General features: G+C 37.3%; 1 protein-coding gene across 4 annotated transcripts in view; it reads left to right on the forward strand.

The window, feature by feature from the left end:
• Nucleotides 1–1,474: 1,474 nt before the first annotated feature.
• micu1 (mitochondrial calcium uptake 1) overlaps nucleotides 1,475–19,848 on the forward strand; it is a 101,051-nt gene continuing 82,677 nt past the window's right edge. For 3 of the 4 annotated variants that reach the window (XM_068212871.2, XM_073919636.1, XM_005156522.6), the window contains exons 1-3: nucleotides 1,489–1,625; nucleotides 13,005–13,169; nucleotides 17,776–17,962. In XM_068212871.2, coding sequence (XP_068068972.2) covers nucleotides 13,006–13,169; nucleotides 17,776–17,962 — 351 coding nt within the window. In that variant the 5' untranslated portion in view covers nucleotides 1,489–1,625; nucleotide 13,005. 4 annotated transcript variants of the gene reach the window in all.

Below are 19,848 nucleotides of genomic sequence, written 5' to 3' on the forward strand. Positions count from 1 at the left end.
CAGCCAATTGAGTTTATTCAGTTCACCTATAGCACATCTGTTTGGACTTGTGGGGTAAACCAGAGTACCCGGAGCAAACCCACGCAGAACATACAAACTCCACACAGAAATGCCAACTGACCAAGCCGGGACTCAAACCAGCGACCTTCTTGCTTTGAGGTGACAGTGCTACCCACTGTGCCACCGCGCTGCCCATATATATTTTGAATATATGGTAAATATAGGCTATTTCTGTGTTGTTCAATAAAACATATATTTGAATACTGAAATAATATTTAATTTTAACCAAAAGGTGAAGATACAGTAATACATTTCCAACCTTACAGTAGAATGTGTATGGAGAGCATAGTATCCATTATTTATAACGTCGTTCTTTGATTTTCCTTTCAGCTTAGTCCCTTGATTAATCTGGGTTCGCTACAGCGGAATGAACCGCCAACTTATCCAGCATATGTTTTACACAGCGGATCCAACCCAGTACTGGAAAACATCCACACACACACTCATTCATTAATTTTCTTTTCAGCTTAGTCCCTTTATTAATCTGGGTTCGCTACAAAAGAATGAACCGCCAACTTATCCAGCATATGTTTTACACAGCGGATGCCCTTTCAGCTGCAACCCAGTACAGGGAAACATCCATACACACTCATTCACACACATGTGGACAATTTAGTTTCTTCAATTTAGCTATAACGCATATGTTTGGACTGTAGGGGAAATCACAGCACCCGGAGGAAACCCACATGAACACAGGGAGAACATGCAAACTCTACACAGAAATGACCTAGCCGAGGCTCAAAGCAGCAATCTTCTTGCTGTGAGGCGATAGTGCTACCAACTGTGCCACTGCGTCACCCGTATCCAATATTTCTAATGTATTTATTGTATTAATAGTAATAATAATATTAAAAATAACGACAACAGTAACATCTTATTTATCATAAAACCTGTTGGAAATATAAATAATTTTGGTAACACTTTATTTCAAGTTCCATTAATGCTATTAACAAACCACAAACTAAGACTATTAGCTCAATAAACCGTTAATTAGCTGCTTATTAACAGTTAGTAAAATGGAAGATGGGTTTAGGTTTTGGGTATAATGAGGGATGTTGTTATGTAGAACAAAATCATACTTCATAACCATGTTAACCATTTGCAGCGTTTTAAAGGATGACAACCCTAATTAAGTAATTTTTTGTCGTGTGTGAAAATGTAACGCCATGTCAACAAGCCTCTTCTAAAAGAACAAAACAGGTTTTTAACGTCCTCACCTATCAAACTGAGTGTTTAGAAATACACAATTTTGTTGTTTGTCAACCGCCAATATATATTGAAGAAGAAGAAGAAGAAGAAGAAGAAGAAGAAGAAGAAGAAGAAGAAGAAGAACGGAGTGTTTTGCAAACTGATGGAAGATCCCACAGACTGAGCAGATAAGGGGAGGCGGAGGCTTGACGTTTGCTGTGGGTGTGTTTGTGTGTGTTCGGCCTCCGTAGACGCGGAACTTCAGCGCAGAAAGTCAACGCGACTAACGTTAAAGCAGAATCGTAGAGGAATCTGCAGTTCTTACAGAAAAACATCTTTCCTGCAGGACTTTATCTGACGTTGCCTTAAGTGTCTGAGTAAGTGTATAATACCCGCTCGCTTTAACATCAAGGGGCTAAGTTAGCGAGACTAGCCAAATCTAGTGTGATTTCAGATAGGAGAGTTTTCCCTGTAACGTTACGTGACTGGTCGTATCTTCATGGCATGCTTAAGCTGAAAGGTCTAGAATGACAAATCCCCATGTTGCTAGACGTCTTATAATAGTATATTTAATGTTTCTCAGTAAAGGAAGCAGTTAAATATGTAATCGCTGTGTAGCTCATGCTAATGCTCCAGCTGCACATCGCCTCAGATCATCATAATAACAACTTCAGCTCAATATTAAAGCTGATGTAACGTGTCCATGTTGAAAAGAGACATAGAAAAACACAGTTTATGTTATAATTGTGAGGCAGTGACATCGTTATTTGACTGTTTTTGTTTTTTTAACATTGACAAGTGTTTATAAAATATCGTGTTGACATTGTTGGTATTAATGTATATGTCATATCTCGCGATACATACCATGTTTTTTGGTTTGTTTTTACATGTACTCTGGGCAATTTTTTGTTGTTGTTTAGAAGAACTCTAAACATTAAATTCTAATTCATAAAAAGATTGTAGAAATACACTATGTATAATGAAATACACAAAAGAAATGCTGGCTTCCAAAGCTAGAATTGGTTTTATATTCACACATTCAGACTTTCTCTTTAATAATATAATTTCATTACAGTATTCTTGCAAATTCTAAATAGAGAAGTCATATTAACAGCCAATTACTATTAAAGTACGTTATTCACAGTCAATTAAATAGTGCTAATGTTGTTTTGAAGTCATGCTTTCATATGATTTCAGACCAAATGTTCAAACTTCCATGGTAAACAATATAGGCAACATGTCACAAGTTGTTTCTGAATAAATGCGTGAATATAAAACTAACCTTACCTTTTACTAAATTGTTTTTCACAAATTTAAGCTGATTTAACATGAAACAATTAAGTCCCAAAAAAACTTAAGAATTTTGTTGCTCACTTTGTAGATTTAGGATCTCATTTTAGTAGTTTGGACAAGCAAAAAAGGTCAGTGTTTTTTTGAGTGTTTAGTAGTGGTGTAACAGATCACCAGTCTCATGGTTCGGATCATGCTGTAGTTATTGAGTCACGGATCGGACCATTTTTTGCATCAGCAAAAAGGGAGGAGACGAATATCATTTGCTTTCCATTTATACAAAACATTACTGTAAAAACCATTGGTTTAACAAACAGAACCTGTAATTTTATTACAAATAAAAATCAAAAAAGAATCAGCTGAGTAAAGAAAAAATATTCAATACAAAAGATTATCTATGCTACTGTTGCTGATAATGCTAAATATAGAAATAGAACATCATGTTCAAAGTATCATATTTATTTTCAATTAATGATTCAACAACTCGCACATAAAATTTCAAGTTTCATTATAGCTCGACCATTTTTTAAAACCTATTCAGTGACATCGTTTAGATGGTTATATGTCGCCACCAATTGGTTACACAATGTAATTGCTACAACATTCACCAGCGTCAAGTTGCCTTAAACTGTGATTTTATGTACAATCCCAATTCTATTTTTGTACCCCTTTCCCCTACCCTATTTTTAAATGGCATGATGGTAAAACATGAACGCGGTTATAAATGTATAAAAACCAACGCAATCACATGGCAATTCGTAACTTTTTAATTTATTGGCTAATTCGTATGAATTTGTACGATCTAATTCGTACAATTTAGTACGATTTGCTCATCACCCAATGACGGTTGGGATTAGGGGTGGCGTTAGAAGCCACGCCTCCTTTTTAAAATCGTACATTTTTGTATGACTCAACTTTAGCCACTAAAACTGACAAAACGTAAAATACTTACGTTTCCTCGTGAGATCAGGCTAGTTAAAACATGTGCTTGTTGTAAAAAAAAAGTTCACAAAAAGTACTAATTTGTGGATCTCCTATCTTCCGGGTGCGGCTATGCTGCCGTTATGGCTGGTGTTTTCTGGGAAATTCTTTTACCCCTTGGTTTCGAGTGTGGTCCTGAAAAATCTCTGTTCGAAGAGGGATCTACCCCTTACCTTTAACCCTACACCTTCAAGCTAAAAAGAATTAGGAAACCCATATCCCTTTACATGAATGTACAAAATGAGGGGTAAGAGGAAGGGCTAAGGGGTAGAATTGGGATTGGGCCTTAATCTTTACCATAAACATCAGTGTGTTTATCTGAGCTATAAACTGTGCTCCCAGTACATCTGTGCTATTTAACTGTTTGTAACAAACTGAAAAAGTGTAAGAACGTAATCTCTCTCGATCAAATGCAGATTTGAATGCAGCGATTTGAAGGATTAATAAACACATGCAAATCACCATCATTTATCATTCATGCTGCGCGGGTTTGAATTGAGATCACAATCTTTTAACGTTAAATTGTGCAGCTTTAAAATGAATGCATTAATGCAGGTTAAACAAACAGTGACAGAAAGTTATATTTAACAGGGAATCCAAAATGCTTTCATCACGTTATTCGTGATTTGAATAACGCGGGAGGTGATCTCTCTGCAATTGTTATAAATGTTGGATTAACCTTAAAAAAAAAGTAAATCGTAAAGTGATTCGTTACTCCCCTGCCAAACATACGCAATCAGTTAACCATGCAGTGGAACTCTCACTGCACACGTTTCATACTGCTGGTTATGTGTGCGTGAGAATGGTCAACACTCCCACAGACAATCCCACATGCTCTGCAGTCTGCAGAGACCCACAGAGATGCGCCTTTTGGACCATTACAATAATGCCTCTAACAGTTTTAGGAGTTTTATACAACGACCGGATTCGGAAAACGATAAATGAAGTTTCTCAAACTAATTTCGAGAGGAGCACGTGATATGATTGACTGCAGTTGGCCACTCATCTACACTCTTTAGCTAGCCAATCAGATTGATCCAAACTCACTATAAGGAACCTAGCTAAGAACTACTCCCTTATCTTCGTTTCCCGAAGAAACTCCCCATCCACCCCTTCTCCTCCTTTCCTCTTTTGCCAAGGGGAGCTCTCGAGAACTCCTGATCTCGTACTCCCCTCACATGTTCTATGGACCTGGCGGGAGCCCTGAGCTCAACTATCTCCGAGCTCAGGGTTCTCTCCCGGGACAGCATGCCAAACCTGCTAACTTGCTAACAAGTTTTCAAACAGTATCTAAGTGTGACCTCTTGAAAACACTGTTTATTTTAATTGTACCTTTTTCTTCATTGTATTTATATCTTGTATTATATTTTATGCAGATGACTCCCACTGCAGAATCATCCCAAAATGATCAAGTGTTTCCAAATAGAGCTATTCAAGTCATCTGGTGAAATTGTATTCATATCGCAATATATATCGTGGGCTACGGTCACGCTGTCACCCTACAGCAAGTACTGTAGGTTACTGGCTTGAACCCTGGCTGGGTCAGTTGGCATTTCTGTGTAGAGCTTGCATGTTCTCCCCATGTTCGCATGGGTTTCCTCCAGGTGCTCTGGTTTCCCCCCACAAGTTCAAAGACATAGGTCTGTAGTGCATGTGTGTGAATGAGAGTGTATGGGTGTTTCCCAGTGATGGGTTGCAGCTGGAAGGGCATCCGCTGCATAAAGCCTGGTTTATACTTCTGCTTCAAGTGACCGGCGTAACCCACGGCACATGTAACATGCAACACTTCCGAAAAAGCTAGTTGGCAGTGAGGTGTAAATGTTCCTCTGTGTCGAGTTTCTTCGCTGGTGTTTTGCTTTTCCTGAACACTTCCTGAATGTACAAGTGGCTCAAACTCGCTCATTTTTAGGCAGGAACCGGCGGACGTGCAACAACTTTAACTATGAGGTAAACACAGAACAAAACTTTCCATCCGGAGCTCCTTCACAGGACTCCACACTTGTAAACAATCGCTCCATCGGGGTCGCGCCATTCGCGCGGCTCTCTGTCCCGCCCACACTCGTCAGCTCTACCAAGCTGACCAATCACAGAGCTTGCGCTACGCGTCGTTGCGACGTGTAGTTACATTTTTTAAAAGGTGCACGTCAGCGACGACCACGGCGTAGGGCTATGCGTCAACGCCGTAGCATACGCGTGCATTTGATGCTGAAGTATAAATCAGCCTTCAAGCATATACTCTATGTTGGCGGTTCATTACGCTGTGGTGACCCCTGATAAATAAAGTGACTAACCTGTAAAGGAAAGGTATTGAATGAATATATATCACAGAATAACAAAATATTCCAATGTTAGATTTGTCCAATGTCGTGCAGCCCTAGTGTAGAACCAAAAAGAGTCAGTCTGGTGATTATTTTCAGCTTTTCTCTGGCTGTCAATTGCACTCTAACAACAATGTTGGTCCTCAGTCAAGTTAGTCCTCAGCTGCCTGTGATTTTGGCCCCTGATGTCTCCTGATGGTGCAATGCCTGGCAGAACCTTATCTGAGAGGCGTGCGACTGTTAGATCATTGGTGCATAGAGAGAAGCTGATTCCAGATTGCCACTGGATATATGAAGCACTGACTGCTGCAGTGTGTTTGCTGCTAAAGTTTGCAGAAGAGCAAGGTTAAAGATTTCTCTTTCAATAAAAAGGTTTGGGAATTTTAGCACTGATTGTTAACGAACTCTATACTTTTGACGCTACTTTACGTGAAGTTCTATTTCATCTTTAGTTTGAGGGTAAAAAGAAGTTTGACATGGCTAAATGACGGTATACTGTTACCTCAGTAGTGTTTTTGGCTCACGGTATGCCGTTTTATGCACTGAACTCTTATTTTTCAACTATGCCCAGTAGGGTTGGGCTGATAGATGATGCCATCAACCATCGCCGATGGCCAACAAAATTCACGATGTTGAGCCGGCATCGAGATCTATCACCCTGCCCCACATTTATATTGATATAGGACTTATTATTTGCATGTCATCTTCATTCATTCATTCATTTTCTTGTTGGCTTAGTCCCTTTATTAATCCGGGGTCACCACAGCGGAATGAACTGCCAACTTATCCAGCAAGTTTTTTTTTACGCAGCGGATGCCCTTCCAGCCGCAACCCATCTCTGGGAAACATCCACACACACATTCACACACACACTCATACACTACGAACAATTTAGCCTAATTCACCTGTAGCGCATGTCTTTGGACTTTGGTGGAAACTGGAGCACCCGGAGGAAACCTACGCGAAGGCAGGGAAAACATGCAAACTCCACACAGAAACGCCAACTGAGCCGAAGTTCGAACCAGCGACCTTCTTGCTGTGAGGCGACAGCACTACCTACTGCGCCACTGCCTCGCCCCTTGCATGTCATCTTAATAGCAATAATGGTCTTTTCATGAGCCGTGTTAAATGTTACATATAACTGCCGCTTGCATGGCTAACAGCATCGTGAGGATTGAATGAATGATTATAAAGCACCTCTTGCGCTTAAAATGTGTAGATTCAGTGGCAAACGCTGTTTCCTGCAAACCTGTCCCACAGACTTTACACCGAATGGCTTTAGTTATTTTCATAGGACTTTCATCGGACTTGAAGCCACTGGAAGTCTTTTATCCACTCTTGGAAGAGTGTAAATGGTGAATTAACATTCAGCACATGATCACTAATAAGATGTGCCATTATTAGTAACTTTAGGTGGTTTCTAAAACAAAATCTGTCAGTGTTATTTTTATTCTCTCATCCTCAGCGCTTCACATTTCCGCGGTTGTAGCTCCTGTCATCTGAAGGCAGAAGGCATTGACTGAGTGATTGACAGCTGATATTAACCAATAAATTCGCGTTCAGTTCTAGAGGAGTGGACCAATAAGTAGAGCACAAAGGCGGGGCAAGCACTGCAGGCTTTTTTTACTTCAGCAAGTTCACATAACAACTGCTTAATCTGTTCCCGAGCGCTGCGTTTGGCGTTTTTAGGTGCAAAGATGCATTCTGCATAAATGTCTACTAAATCTGTGCACATGGTGAGGATTTTGCAGCGAAAACAGTGAAAATGTATGCACTCGCACAAATGCTTCCATTTATTTTAAGGTCGCATAGATAATATTTCGGGCGCATATGCGACTAAAATGGTCGAGCCCTAGCATCTTTACTTGTTATTATTTCCTCATAATAATAATAAAATAAGAAAGTTATCATTAATCACAATACAAATCAAATTACAGTCCAAACGAACTCTCGTCTCCTTCACCGGCTGTGGGAAAAAGCCATTATAACAACACAGATCACTCTGCCTATTCATGACAGAGTCCCACGGAAAAAAAGTGATTGACAGGTGGTCATTTGTGTGTAACTTTATTTATTTATGGTTTGGTTATGGATAAAGCAAACACCCTGTGGGTCAGGTAGTAAAAACAGTTGGCTAAAATTAAATAATTTTTAATTAATTAATTGATATTTAACAACAACCACCCCCACCCCCCGCCTACGACGACTAAGTCATCGTCCATTGCGATGTTTCACAATACACATCGTACGATGCCAAATCGGTCAACATCACCCAACCCTAATGCCCAGATATATCCAGTTTTTTTTTATTCTATGGCATCTTTAAATTGCTCCCATTGGAAGGAGCATTTGAATAGAAACATCACCCTAATTACAATTACACTGCGCAGACATTACATTAATAACATTGTAATGGCCACAACCAAACCTTTTCACTGTGAAGTCGCATATAAAGTGTTCTTCCCGCAGGCTTGAACCGGTTGCTTTCGCTCTGATAGAACCCACCAGGGTGTTTACTGGGCTAATGCGGTATCTGCTCCGTTTGAAAGAGTTTCAGTCAAAGTCCCTCTGTCCTCGGCCCCAGAGACCAGCGGCATCAGTCTGCAGTGTCACGCACAAATGCTCACTCCAATTAGCATGTAGCGCTCCCACTCTCATTATGTTCTGCTGAATCAGGACCTCAATCAAGCTACAGTCAATATTGGAAAACGGACAGGTGGCTCTCCTAGCCTCTATGGAGCTTTTGCCTTCCTACGAACGAGGCAGAGCAGTGGCAAGAGTTCGCCAGTCCCTCTGCCTACAGTTTGATGTCAAAAAGAGGAGAATGACTCAAAGTTGCTCTTTTCAAGAAAAATGGTTTGTTTATGTGAGAGAGTCTGACAGAATTGGCATAACAAAGAGAGCTGTCCTTCACCTTCAATCTAAAGTATTCAATCAATATTTTCCCCCTTGTAATAGATGTAGTTCCCCCTAAAACAGTCATCTTTTACCCAGTCACAGTGTGTGTAAAGAAACTTGAAATAATGTGTTACATTGTTTATGATTTTGAATTTATTTATTTATTTTTTTAATGTTTTGTTGTATTTTTATACGGGTTGATTTTGTTGAATAAATTAAGTTGTTTTGGGGACTTTATGACATCAAAATTGCGGAGCTTACCGGATGTATGAATTGCGCGTAGTAATGAATGAAAACAAAGTATGGAACGCTAGGTAAAACACGGTAAAAGGGGCACAGGTATACGGTTGCTCCACGGATTCCTCCTTCATGAGTTATAGCTCCTGGTTTGAGGGAAAAATAAGGTAATTTTGTTTATTTGTTTAAGATTAATGCTTAATTGTTGATGTCGGCATAGTGTTCATTTTCGGGATTTATTTGTGTTTGTTGTTTGTTTATTTTCTCTTTAGTTCTTACGGTGATTCATGATGTAATAATGCGAACTAATTCTATAAAGTGTGACCAATAAATGAATCGTGAACCATCAGTGAAAGTCATTTTTTAACCAGGACGCTACAGTGTGATTGTGACTTTATTTTGAAATGTTGTTTAACATCCTAGGACTTGAATGTCCACATACGTGGACAGCACATTTTAGCTTTTGAGTGGTACTTTAAATATTTTATATTTTGTTACAGACATACAGTGTCATCCTGCAACTGTTTTGCAGCATATGAAATGTCCCAAACCCAATTTTTAACTGTAAAATGGGAAAAGAAATTATGTTTTTACTCTCTGATAGTCAAAGCAAGTTAAAAAAAAAAGTTGTATATGCAATAAAAAATTTTTAAAATGAAAAATAAATTTTTTTTTTCAGGAAATTTTTTTTCTGTAAATTTGGATCACAAGTCTACATATATGGACATCATTTTTCTCTAAAAGTACATCAAATCTAAAGATGGTACTTAGATTTTATACGAATTAGGTTCCAAAAAGCCCAAATAGCAAAGAGAATAAAAAAAAATGCATGTAAAAAAACACCTTGGGCCTTAAGAGGTTATAAAATGACGTTTGGAAGAATGTGGTAAATTGGTAAATTCAGCCTCATTGGAAAATGTGCCTCAGTCTGCATTTTGTGAAACTCCAAATATGCAATTGTTTTGTGTGAAAATGAACGCTATTGATGCAATTAAATGAACCTATTATTGACAAAGGACTATTTTAGTGCAGTTATTTGCACAGCACCAAGTAAATACCACAAAAAGAATTTACAAACTTAATAAAAACCACTTAACAATATCTATAATTTTAATTAAAAACATTTCCTTCCCTTGCTATCACCATATGGACAACTGGTGTGGTCAATTAAGTTACAAGTCTCAACTTACAACAACTTAAATTTAATCAAACAAATTAAATTGAGTTACGTTCAGTTTATTTTGTTTGTTTAAATGCAGCACATATCAGTCGTTTGCAACCAGTTACCTTAAAGAAAATTAGTAAATTAAATGAGTAATTTTTTCCACATGTGAAGCTTATGTGGTTCACATGTGAGGCTTGTGTGTTTTTTTTCTGTAAGGAAGAATAAAGAATTAAAGTGAGCACTGTAATTCAATATCATCTAATCTGTCTTTTAGCAGAGACACTTCTGTATTGAATTCAAAGTCGGAGGAACTAAATGAATACTCTGACCTGTCTCTCTGTGGCTTTTGATGGTATTTTTGTTTCAGAGACAAACTTTAAATGGCTAATTGTTAAAAAAGGCTTAATGTTTATGCTACTGAAACCTGAATTTAAACCTGTTTGTCATGGTAAAGTCTAGAAGGGAGATATTTGCAGCCGGAAGTTGACGATAAATATTTATATCATCACAACAATACAATTACCCTACAGCAATGATTTCTGTTTTTATATTACTGTGAGGTTTGGGAGAGAGAGGGGGTAGGTGTTAATAAAATACACTACCTGAAAAAAAGTCTAGTTGTCGATCCCTGTTGTAAGGGCAGCAAATAATAACTTGACTTCTAGTTGATCATTTGGAAAAGTGGCAGAAGGTATTTTTTCCCCCAAGAATCATCTGTTGAGCTGCATCCCATACATCACAAATACTGCAGAAGACCTACTGGAACCCTTATGGACCCAAGATTCTCACTGAAATCTGTCAAGTTTGGGGAAGTAAAAATCATGGTTTGGGGTTCATTCAGTATGGGGGTTTGCGAGAAATCTGCAGAGTGGATGACAACATCAACAGCCTGACAGCCATTTGTGCTGCCCATTACATTACAAACCACAGGAGAGGGCAAATTCTCCAGCAGGATAGCGCTCCTGCTCATACTTCAGCCTCCACATCAAAGCTCCTGAAAGGAAAGAAGGTCAAGGTGCTCAGGGATTGGCCAGCCCAGTCACCAAACTTAAACAGTGTTAAGCATGTCTGGGGTAAGATGGAGGAGGAAATGAAGATTAATCTAAAAAATCTTGATGAACTCTGGGAGTCCTGCAAGAACACTTCCTTTGCCATTCCAGATGACTTTATTAATCAGTGATTTGAGTCATTGCAGAGATGTATGGATGCAGTCCTCCAAGCTCATGATGGAGTCAGACACAATATTCATTCTGTTTCCACTGCAGCATGACTTTATATTCTATACTGGACATTATTTCTGTTCAGTGACAAGACTTTTGCCTAAGCAAGGTCAGACCTTACTGTCCTAATTAAAATATTAAAAATCAAGACATGATCATATTTTATTTTGGTAAAATAAGCTTAATCTAGAGGCCTTTGACTTTCATTTAAGCCACTTCAACTAGAAGTCAAGTTATTATTTGTTGTTCCTTAAACTTTGATAGGCGACAATACTTTTGTCAGGTGGTGTGCAATTTAATAAATAATAAGAATAATAAAAAGCTAATTATAATATATTTGCATGCACCAATCATGCAGTATTCTTTTCCATACTGTTTTTTTATTTTTGTTTTCAGTTTGTACACATTAAAATTCAACATTTTACAGAGCTTTTTTACAACAATAACCTTGTTGCATTTACAAATTATACAAAATATGAGGATATACGTGTGTGTGTGTGTGTGTGTGTGTGTGTGTGTGTGTGTGTGTGTGTATATATATATATGTATGTATATATATATGTATGTGTGTGTATATATATATATATATATATATATATATATATATATATATATATATATATATATATATATATATATATATATATATATATATATACTAAACTAATAAATAAAAAGTAAAACTGCTCCTCTTTTTGTCGTTAATATTAATGTATTCAAACATGACAATTATAATCATACTAATTACGATGTACAGCAAATATATGTTGACAAATGTATCAATAAGACTGGAAGTGCATTTTCCATCAAAAAATTATTCATCAACTTCTTCCTCTGTTAATTTCACTTCTTTGATATAACTAAGGACTCCGTGTGTTTTCAAATACACACTGTTTAGCTTTTAGTATGCAAGTTATATTTTCTAATGGCAGGCTTGATAACAGTTATCCTATCCATTGAGTAGTTTTTGGTCTTTGCATCTTTGTCCATAGCAAAGTTACACATCTTTTGGCATAAAGCCAGCGGAGGTCTATAAATACTTGTTCGCTTTTACTATAGTCGAGTCCTGATGCAGTATTTCTGCTTCATTTACCAGATGACAAAAAAACATTCCTAGACTCCAAACTTTTATTTTGTCAGCTTTCACTAAATTAGCTAAAAGATGACCTCAAAACTAAAAGATGTGAACCAAAAGTGCATTTAATTTCAGGGCTTTTTTAAAGTCTGTTATTATAAATGTGGCTTTTTCCTGTGCTGCTAAATGATTAGTTTTTTTTTTTTTTGAGGAGAGAGCAGGCTCAGGGCTGTGGGAGATGTGCTCTTGCTGGGATTCAGGCTAATCCATGCAGTGTTCTGGAAAGATCCAGAACCCCTCATTTACAGTTTTAATTTCACACGGAATCACGTTATATCATAGCATTGGAGATTGGCCCAAATCTCCAGATGAAAGAGACGCAGAATAGGCCTGTTCGACTTTGGATGGATTTCATTTCAGTAGATAGTAATGTCAGTGCACCGCCCTGCTTAAATATTTGAATTGGTGTCATTTGTGTCACTCGAGCAGATATTTGCATATAGATGTGATTCTCTTTCTGGATTAAATGTATTACTTGCATAGGAATCACCCTGTTTTTCTATGTTTTGCAGTATGTACCGCTTGCGGGCACTGACGGCTGCCACCGTCGGGATGGTGCAGTTGACTAGACGGCATCACACCGGGGCTTTCCGTTCCTATCAGCGCCGTAGACTGATGTTGGCCGCCCTGGCGGGGGTGACGGGCATCTCAGCCAGCGCTGGACTGATGTGGACAAGGTATAGGAGCAACACACACTTTCACATATGCTAGGTGGTCTCAAACTCAATTTATCTGGGGGCCGCTGGAGGCAGAGTCTGGGTGATGCTGGGTCGCTCAGGTTTTCCACAAAAAAATAAATAAATATATATATATATATATATATATATATATATATATATATATATATATATATATATATATATATATATATATATATATATATATATATAAACTTTTAATTTGTTTATCTTTTTCATCTTATTTTGTGTTAAAAAAATTAAGAGATTTGAAAAGATTGGGATTTATTTATTTATTTATTTATTTAGATATTCATTTATTTATTTATTCACTTTGTTTATTTAATTATTCTTTTTATTTATTTATTATTTATTTATTCATTATTAATTATTCATTTTTAGTTTGTTTATTTTTTATCTTATTTTGTGTTAAAAAATTAAGAGATTTGAGTATATTGGGATTTTTTAATACAAAATAAGATAATAAATAAATAAAATAAATAAATAATAATAATAATAATAATAATTAGATTTACTGTTATCCGCCCTGCTGTTGTTACAAGAAAAAGACGCAACACTGTGTTGTTGTCATTTGTTTTAACTACTTTTACATCATATAGAAATATTTGTAATGTTTATTTTGTGAGGCGATGCAAATGACCCACAAATAACGGTGCGTGTCCGGGTTACCCGCTTATTGCTGATGGACAGGTGTCGACGTGTAACTGCAGACGACTACATTAGGCTGCATTGAGTTGCTTTCTTTTCTTTTATCCCGCTGTGTTCGCATCACTTTGATTTCATTCTGCTCAATGCACGCAAAACAATAACCATCAACCAGTAAAAGTGATTGTAAATGCAATAAAGATGATTGGTGGAAAATATTGTTTAGGACCAAATCAAATCAAATCACTTTTATTGTCACATCATCATCAGCACGTGTGCTATGATGAGTGAAAAGCTTAGGTGCTGGCTCCAGACAGTACAAAATACAGACAGTGCAAAATACAGACAGTGCAAATACAACGACTGTGCAAAATACAACATCATACTCCCAAAAAAACAGGACAATGTAAAATTGACAGCGATATGTACAATGAATAGGTGTCCACATAGTTGTAGGCAGTACTGTTTCAAGTATGGATTGGTTAAAGTGCAGTGCATTTTATAGTTAAACATGAATTTTGCTGTAACTGTGTACACACTGTGTGCATTTGCTGTATTCATTTATTTGTTTATATATTTATTTATTAATTGTATTTATTTATTTATTCATTTGTTTGTTTATTTATTTATTCGTTTTATTTATTTCTTCATTTATTTCTTCATTTATTTATTAATTCATTTTATTTTTATAAATTAATTTTCATGTAATTTATTATTATTTTTATTTATTACATTTTATTTAATATCCATATCATTTTATGTTAGGTATATATTGGTTGATTTTGACTTGTGCAAGCATGCAAATTCTCATGTGTTTTTACATTTATATCTACTGTTATTTAAATCTCATTTAAGATTTTTATTTATTTATTTATTTTGTTGTTTTAATTTTGATATAATTGTAATATTTTGAGTGTTATATATTAATTCAATTTATGACCACAACAAATTCTTTTTGTACATGAATGCAACATATCGCTGTCTCTGCGTTCTAAACTGGGATAGAAATATGTGTAACATAAAAAAATGGCACCTTTCACCTTTAACGTAAGTGTCCTTATAGGGTCTGTTTCTGCAGAGATTATTTCTGCAGTCTGGGTGAAGGCCAGTGCAGTATGTGTATGTGCTTGCGTTTGTGTGTGTGTGTGAATGGAGGAGCTGATATGTCAGCAATATAGACAGTGCATCTGGGATGTGATCAATAGAATGAAGGAGTTATGGGATGAGCTGGCATTCCAGTTCTTCATCTGTGCAGTCATTTTCACTGTGTCATTATATTGAATTATTGAATGCACCTTCAAACACACAACCCATCAACCCAACGCCAGGTCTTTTTTTTCAATTACTGTTTTTTTTTTTTTTTTTTTTTAGATATTGATCTGCTAGTTCTGGTTATTGACTTCTAGTATGAGGTGCACGTCTAGAGATAAATACATGCACGGACAGCTTGACAATGTTGGTTCCCCTGTGTAATAGGGAATAAAAAAAAGGTTTACATTTTTTATGAAGAAATAAGAGATGTTTGCTGTAGGACCACCTCAGCGTCATATCAGGGTGGTGCTATGCGGCTGGCTGCTTGTGGTTTTCAGGTAAACTCCTGCGGACTCCCAGCTCTGAACGTTTTATATCTCATATCTGACATGCATGTGTTTATTTTTGTGGAGCTTTTTATTATAAGCTAATCATCCCAAATATCTATTTATTTATTTATTTTATTTTATTTTTTTTATTATTTTATTTCCCTTTTTCTCTTATTGTACGTGCCAAAGTTGATACTGTCTATACTTTTTGAAATGTAATTCTGTTTTGTCTTGTTTTTTGCTGTAATTTGCCATAAAAGTCACAAAAAAAAAAAAAAAAAAAAAATTCATCCCAAATAAGGAAGACATTGGCTGCGTCCGAAACCGCATACTTCCATACCATATAGTACGCTAATATCAGTATGTGAGCCGAGTAGTATGTTAGAATTCATAGAATTCGAAAATCAGCAGGCGAGAAGTGCCTGGATGACTTACTACTTCCGGCGAGATTCTGAAGTGCGCATCCCATGCATGCTGCGCTATCCCATGATGCCCCGCGAGCACATTCATGAATGGGAGTAAAGCGACGCAATTGACACAGGTAGGTCACGTGACCATGACAAAATGGCGGATATAGTACGTCCGAATTCCATTTATACTTTTCACGTTCATACTGTATAGAACGTACTTTTCTAACGGCCGAGTAGTACGTTCAAATTCAAATGCAGTACCTACTGAGTAGTAGGCGGTTTCGGACGCAGCCATAGGCTACGTTTGAAATCTCCTACTTCCCTAATATATTTTAAATAAATCAAATACATATTTAAATAAAATGATGTAAGGAGACCACTGAAAATGGAGGACATATTTGGTCTTTTTAATGCAACCATGAAAATACAGGTTCTAGTTGGACTTTTTGGGTGTAATTGTTTAAACCATGAAAAAAGTTAAAGAAAGATGGAAGAAGGAGTGAAAAATACTGGAGTGTCTGTCTTGGTTTGATCTGCATTTCTGTCAGAGCCATTGTTAATATTGGATGAATTAATGTGATCATGAGTGCTGAAAAATGCAGACAGGTTTTAATTCGTCTTGTAATTCCTACTAGAAAGCAATGAATTTGTAATGGTTCTATTTTTCAGCATGATAATAATCCCACACTGCTAATGTAATGAAATCATGTGGGGAGAAAAACAGCCAATGAAACAAAGACAGTCATGAAGTGGCCTCCACAGACTCCAGACCTGAATATATACAGCATGTATAGGCAATATTATAGGCAGTACGGGATTCACCTGGAGAGAAAAAGAACAGGCTAAATCTAAGCAGGAACTCTTAGAAATGCTAAAAGATGCTTGACATTAAATATAATTTCAAAAAAGACTCAACAAAACAGTTCAAGCTGTTGCTTGGTGCTGAAGAGGTCACATTAAACACACTTTTGATGCTAGTCTTTTGATTCCAAAATTAATTCTGTTCTGAATATTGTGTACATGTTTCCCATGCTCCATACCTTATAGATGGATAAATTTGTGCAAAAGTCTTGGTGGTGGCCTAAGACTTTTGCACAGTACTGTATATTGTAAAAATGTCTATCAATCACTAGCTAGTTTTTGCTCATTTATTTTGGGATATTCCTTTTATACATTAAATAAGCCATTTCTTTGTTACACACATCCAAACATAGAGTTTGTTGCATGCATCAAGATTATTCATTCATTCGTTTTCTTTTCGGCTTAATCCAGGGTCGCCACAACGGAATGAACTGCCAACTTGTGAACTCCAGCATGTTTTTACGCAGCGGATAATATGATAATAAAAGCAGTTTTTAATTAAAAAAAAAAAAAACATTTTATGGTCAAAATTATTAGCCCCTTTAAGCAATATATTTTTTCGATAGTCTATAGCGCAAACCATTGTTATACAATAACTTGCCTAATTACCCTAACCTGCCTAGTTTACCTAATTACCCTAGTTAAGCCTTTAAATGTCTTGAAAAATATCTAGTCAAATATTGTTTGCTGTCATCATGGCACATATAAAATAAACCAGTTATTGGAAATGAGTTATTAATACTATTATGTTTAGATATTGAGGAAAAAAATAAACTGGGGGGCTAAAAATTCTGACCTTAACTGTATAAAAGTAATTTTTTTTACCTTTAAAAGTATAATCTACATTTTACTAGCATTTTTATTGAGAAATACAGCTCTCCAATATTACACACGTCTCTGAAATCATTTTAATAATCGCATTTAATATTTCTCACGATTTTAAAAGTTGATGAAATGTTCACCTAATATCGCAATAATTTCTAAAATTATTATTATCGAATTTACATTCATAATTTTTAATTTAATTACAGCATTATTAGTGTATATATTTGAGTGTGACCGATCTACATAATCTCTTCTGATTGGCAGAGCGTATGCGGAGGCGGGCTCTTCAGTTAAACACGAGGAGCAGATGCGAGAGGAGGAGCCTCTGAAAGATGTCGCGGAGGAGGCGGAGTCTGACGGCGCTCTAGAGTCCAGCAGCGGTGAGGATGAAGACGAGGTGGGCTCAGAAGAGAAGAAGAAGAAACAGAGAATCGGCTTCCGCGACCGCAAGGTGATCATTGCACATGCACATCATCTCACTCGCATAATGAGGTCAGTGTCAGCCAGCCATTACTTGATGAATCTGTCTGGCTTCACCACGTGCCGATGAAATGGGGAGCCATCACATCTAATCAACATGCAAATCCACGGTTATGAAATCAACCTGAGCTTTTCAGGATTGGGTTTTCATCTGATACGCCAGGAGTGAGACGGTGGCAGAGCGACAATAGAAGTTAATGAATTGCGGCTGACATTAACTGTGGGGAAAATGTGATATTAAAGCAGCATCTGGGACAAGCAAGTGAGGGACCTGAAATGGATGGAAAGGAAAAGAGTAGAAATTTTACACTGTTGTTTTGCTCAGTAGTTACCTTAAAGCAGGTCTATTCAATTAGTCTGTCATGGGGGGCCAGTTCATAAAAAGCATCCCAAATGAGGGGCCGGAGAGACATGACTTGCATTATGAGTGTCCACACAACAGCATATAAGACCCCCTATGCTGTATTTTTGCTCTTTAAGGGTGCTTTCACACCTACAATTTTGTTTCGGAACGTATCTCGTTTGCCCAGTTAGTGCGGTTCGATTGGCATATGTGAACAGGGCAATCGCGCTCTGTTCCGCGCCAAAGTAATCGCTCCGAGATCGCTTGAATGAGGTGGTCTTGGCTCGATTGAAACGAACCCTGGAGCGGTTCGATTGCAGTGAGAAAGCGATCCGATCCGAGCGCGGTTATATCACAGTGTTTTATGGATATGTAATAGGCTTACGGCTATATGAAGAGAGAATTATGAGTAGGGCGGGAAGTTTCGCGAGTCTCCGGATGCCCGCAAACGAGTGATGATCTCCCGGTAATCTTGCCTCTCCCTACCTCAAATAGGCAATGTCGCGCACCCTTGTCACCCCTCCCTATCTCTCCTCAGACACGTCACGCGCGCACCCTGTCAATCACCACCAAACCACCACCTCTCCTGACAGCTGAGCGGGACGCTGCAAAATAAACCCTGACACTCTGACCAATGTGAGGAGAGTTTACTCGCACGTGACTTGTTTTAGCTCTTTTGGTCCGATTAGAAACTTTGCAGTGTGAAAGCGAACTGCACCAAGAGCAAAGAGCAACAATGTAACATTTGTAATCTCTGTTTCGGAACAACTGACTCGATTCACAGGTGTGAAAGCACCCTAAGATGCCCACGTTGTATTTTTCTACATTAAAATGTTAATATGTTGTATTTTGGAACTACATATCAGTGCATTGTACAATAGGCTTTTTCTTTTTGCAAACATCCAAATGTTAAAGCACAACAAAAGCAGTGCATTGCTTAAGTAGGCTTCTTCTACATTCAGACACATTCATATGTTTTGTTTTGAACTGCATAACGGTTATAGGGATGCAACAATTCTAGATTTTGGTTGTATAATAATATAGTCTGAAGAATAATCATGGTTTCACAGTTATCATGTTTAATTTATATGCTTTATATTAGGTTCAGTGTTTCCTCTAGGATTTTTTCCAGCTGTGGCGGCAGACCTTTTAAACAAATCTACCAACTTCCTATGGCGTTATTTCAATGACAAATGGAGAAATGTCGTGATCACAGAATTACAAGTCGAGATCGCATTTCTATAATACAAACATGCAAATCTTTTTCTTTGCGCGCCGATTTCCTCTGCTCATACACAAAACCTCTTAGATACCCCTCAAATGTGCTGCTCAAGCGCAGATCTTCTTGTGCGCTCTCGGATAAACGCTGCTGAAGTGCGATTTAGTGCGTTCATGTAGCGAGTATGTCTCCAACATTTCATAGATTTGCTAGGAATATTTATGAATGTCTCCAATAGACCTACAGAGCGGCATTCATGCATCGTGAAGTAAAGTGAACTTGCTATAGTTAATCC

The sequence above is a fragment of the Danio rerio genome, chromosome 13 (assembly GCF_049306965.1).
Source record: "Danio rerio strain Tuebingen ecotype United States chromosome 13, GRCz12tu, whole genome shotgun sequence".
NCBI lineage: Eukaryota > Metazoa > Chordata > Actinopteri > Cypriniformes > Danionidae > Danio > Danio rerio.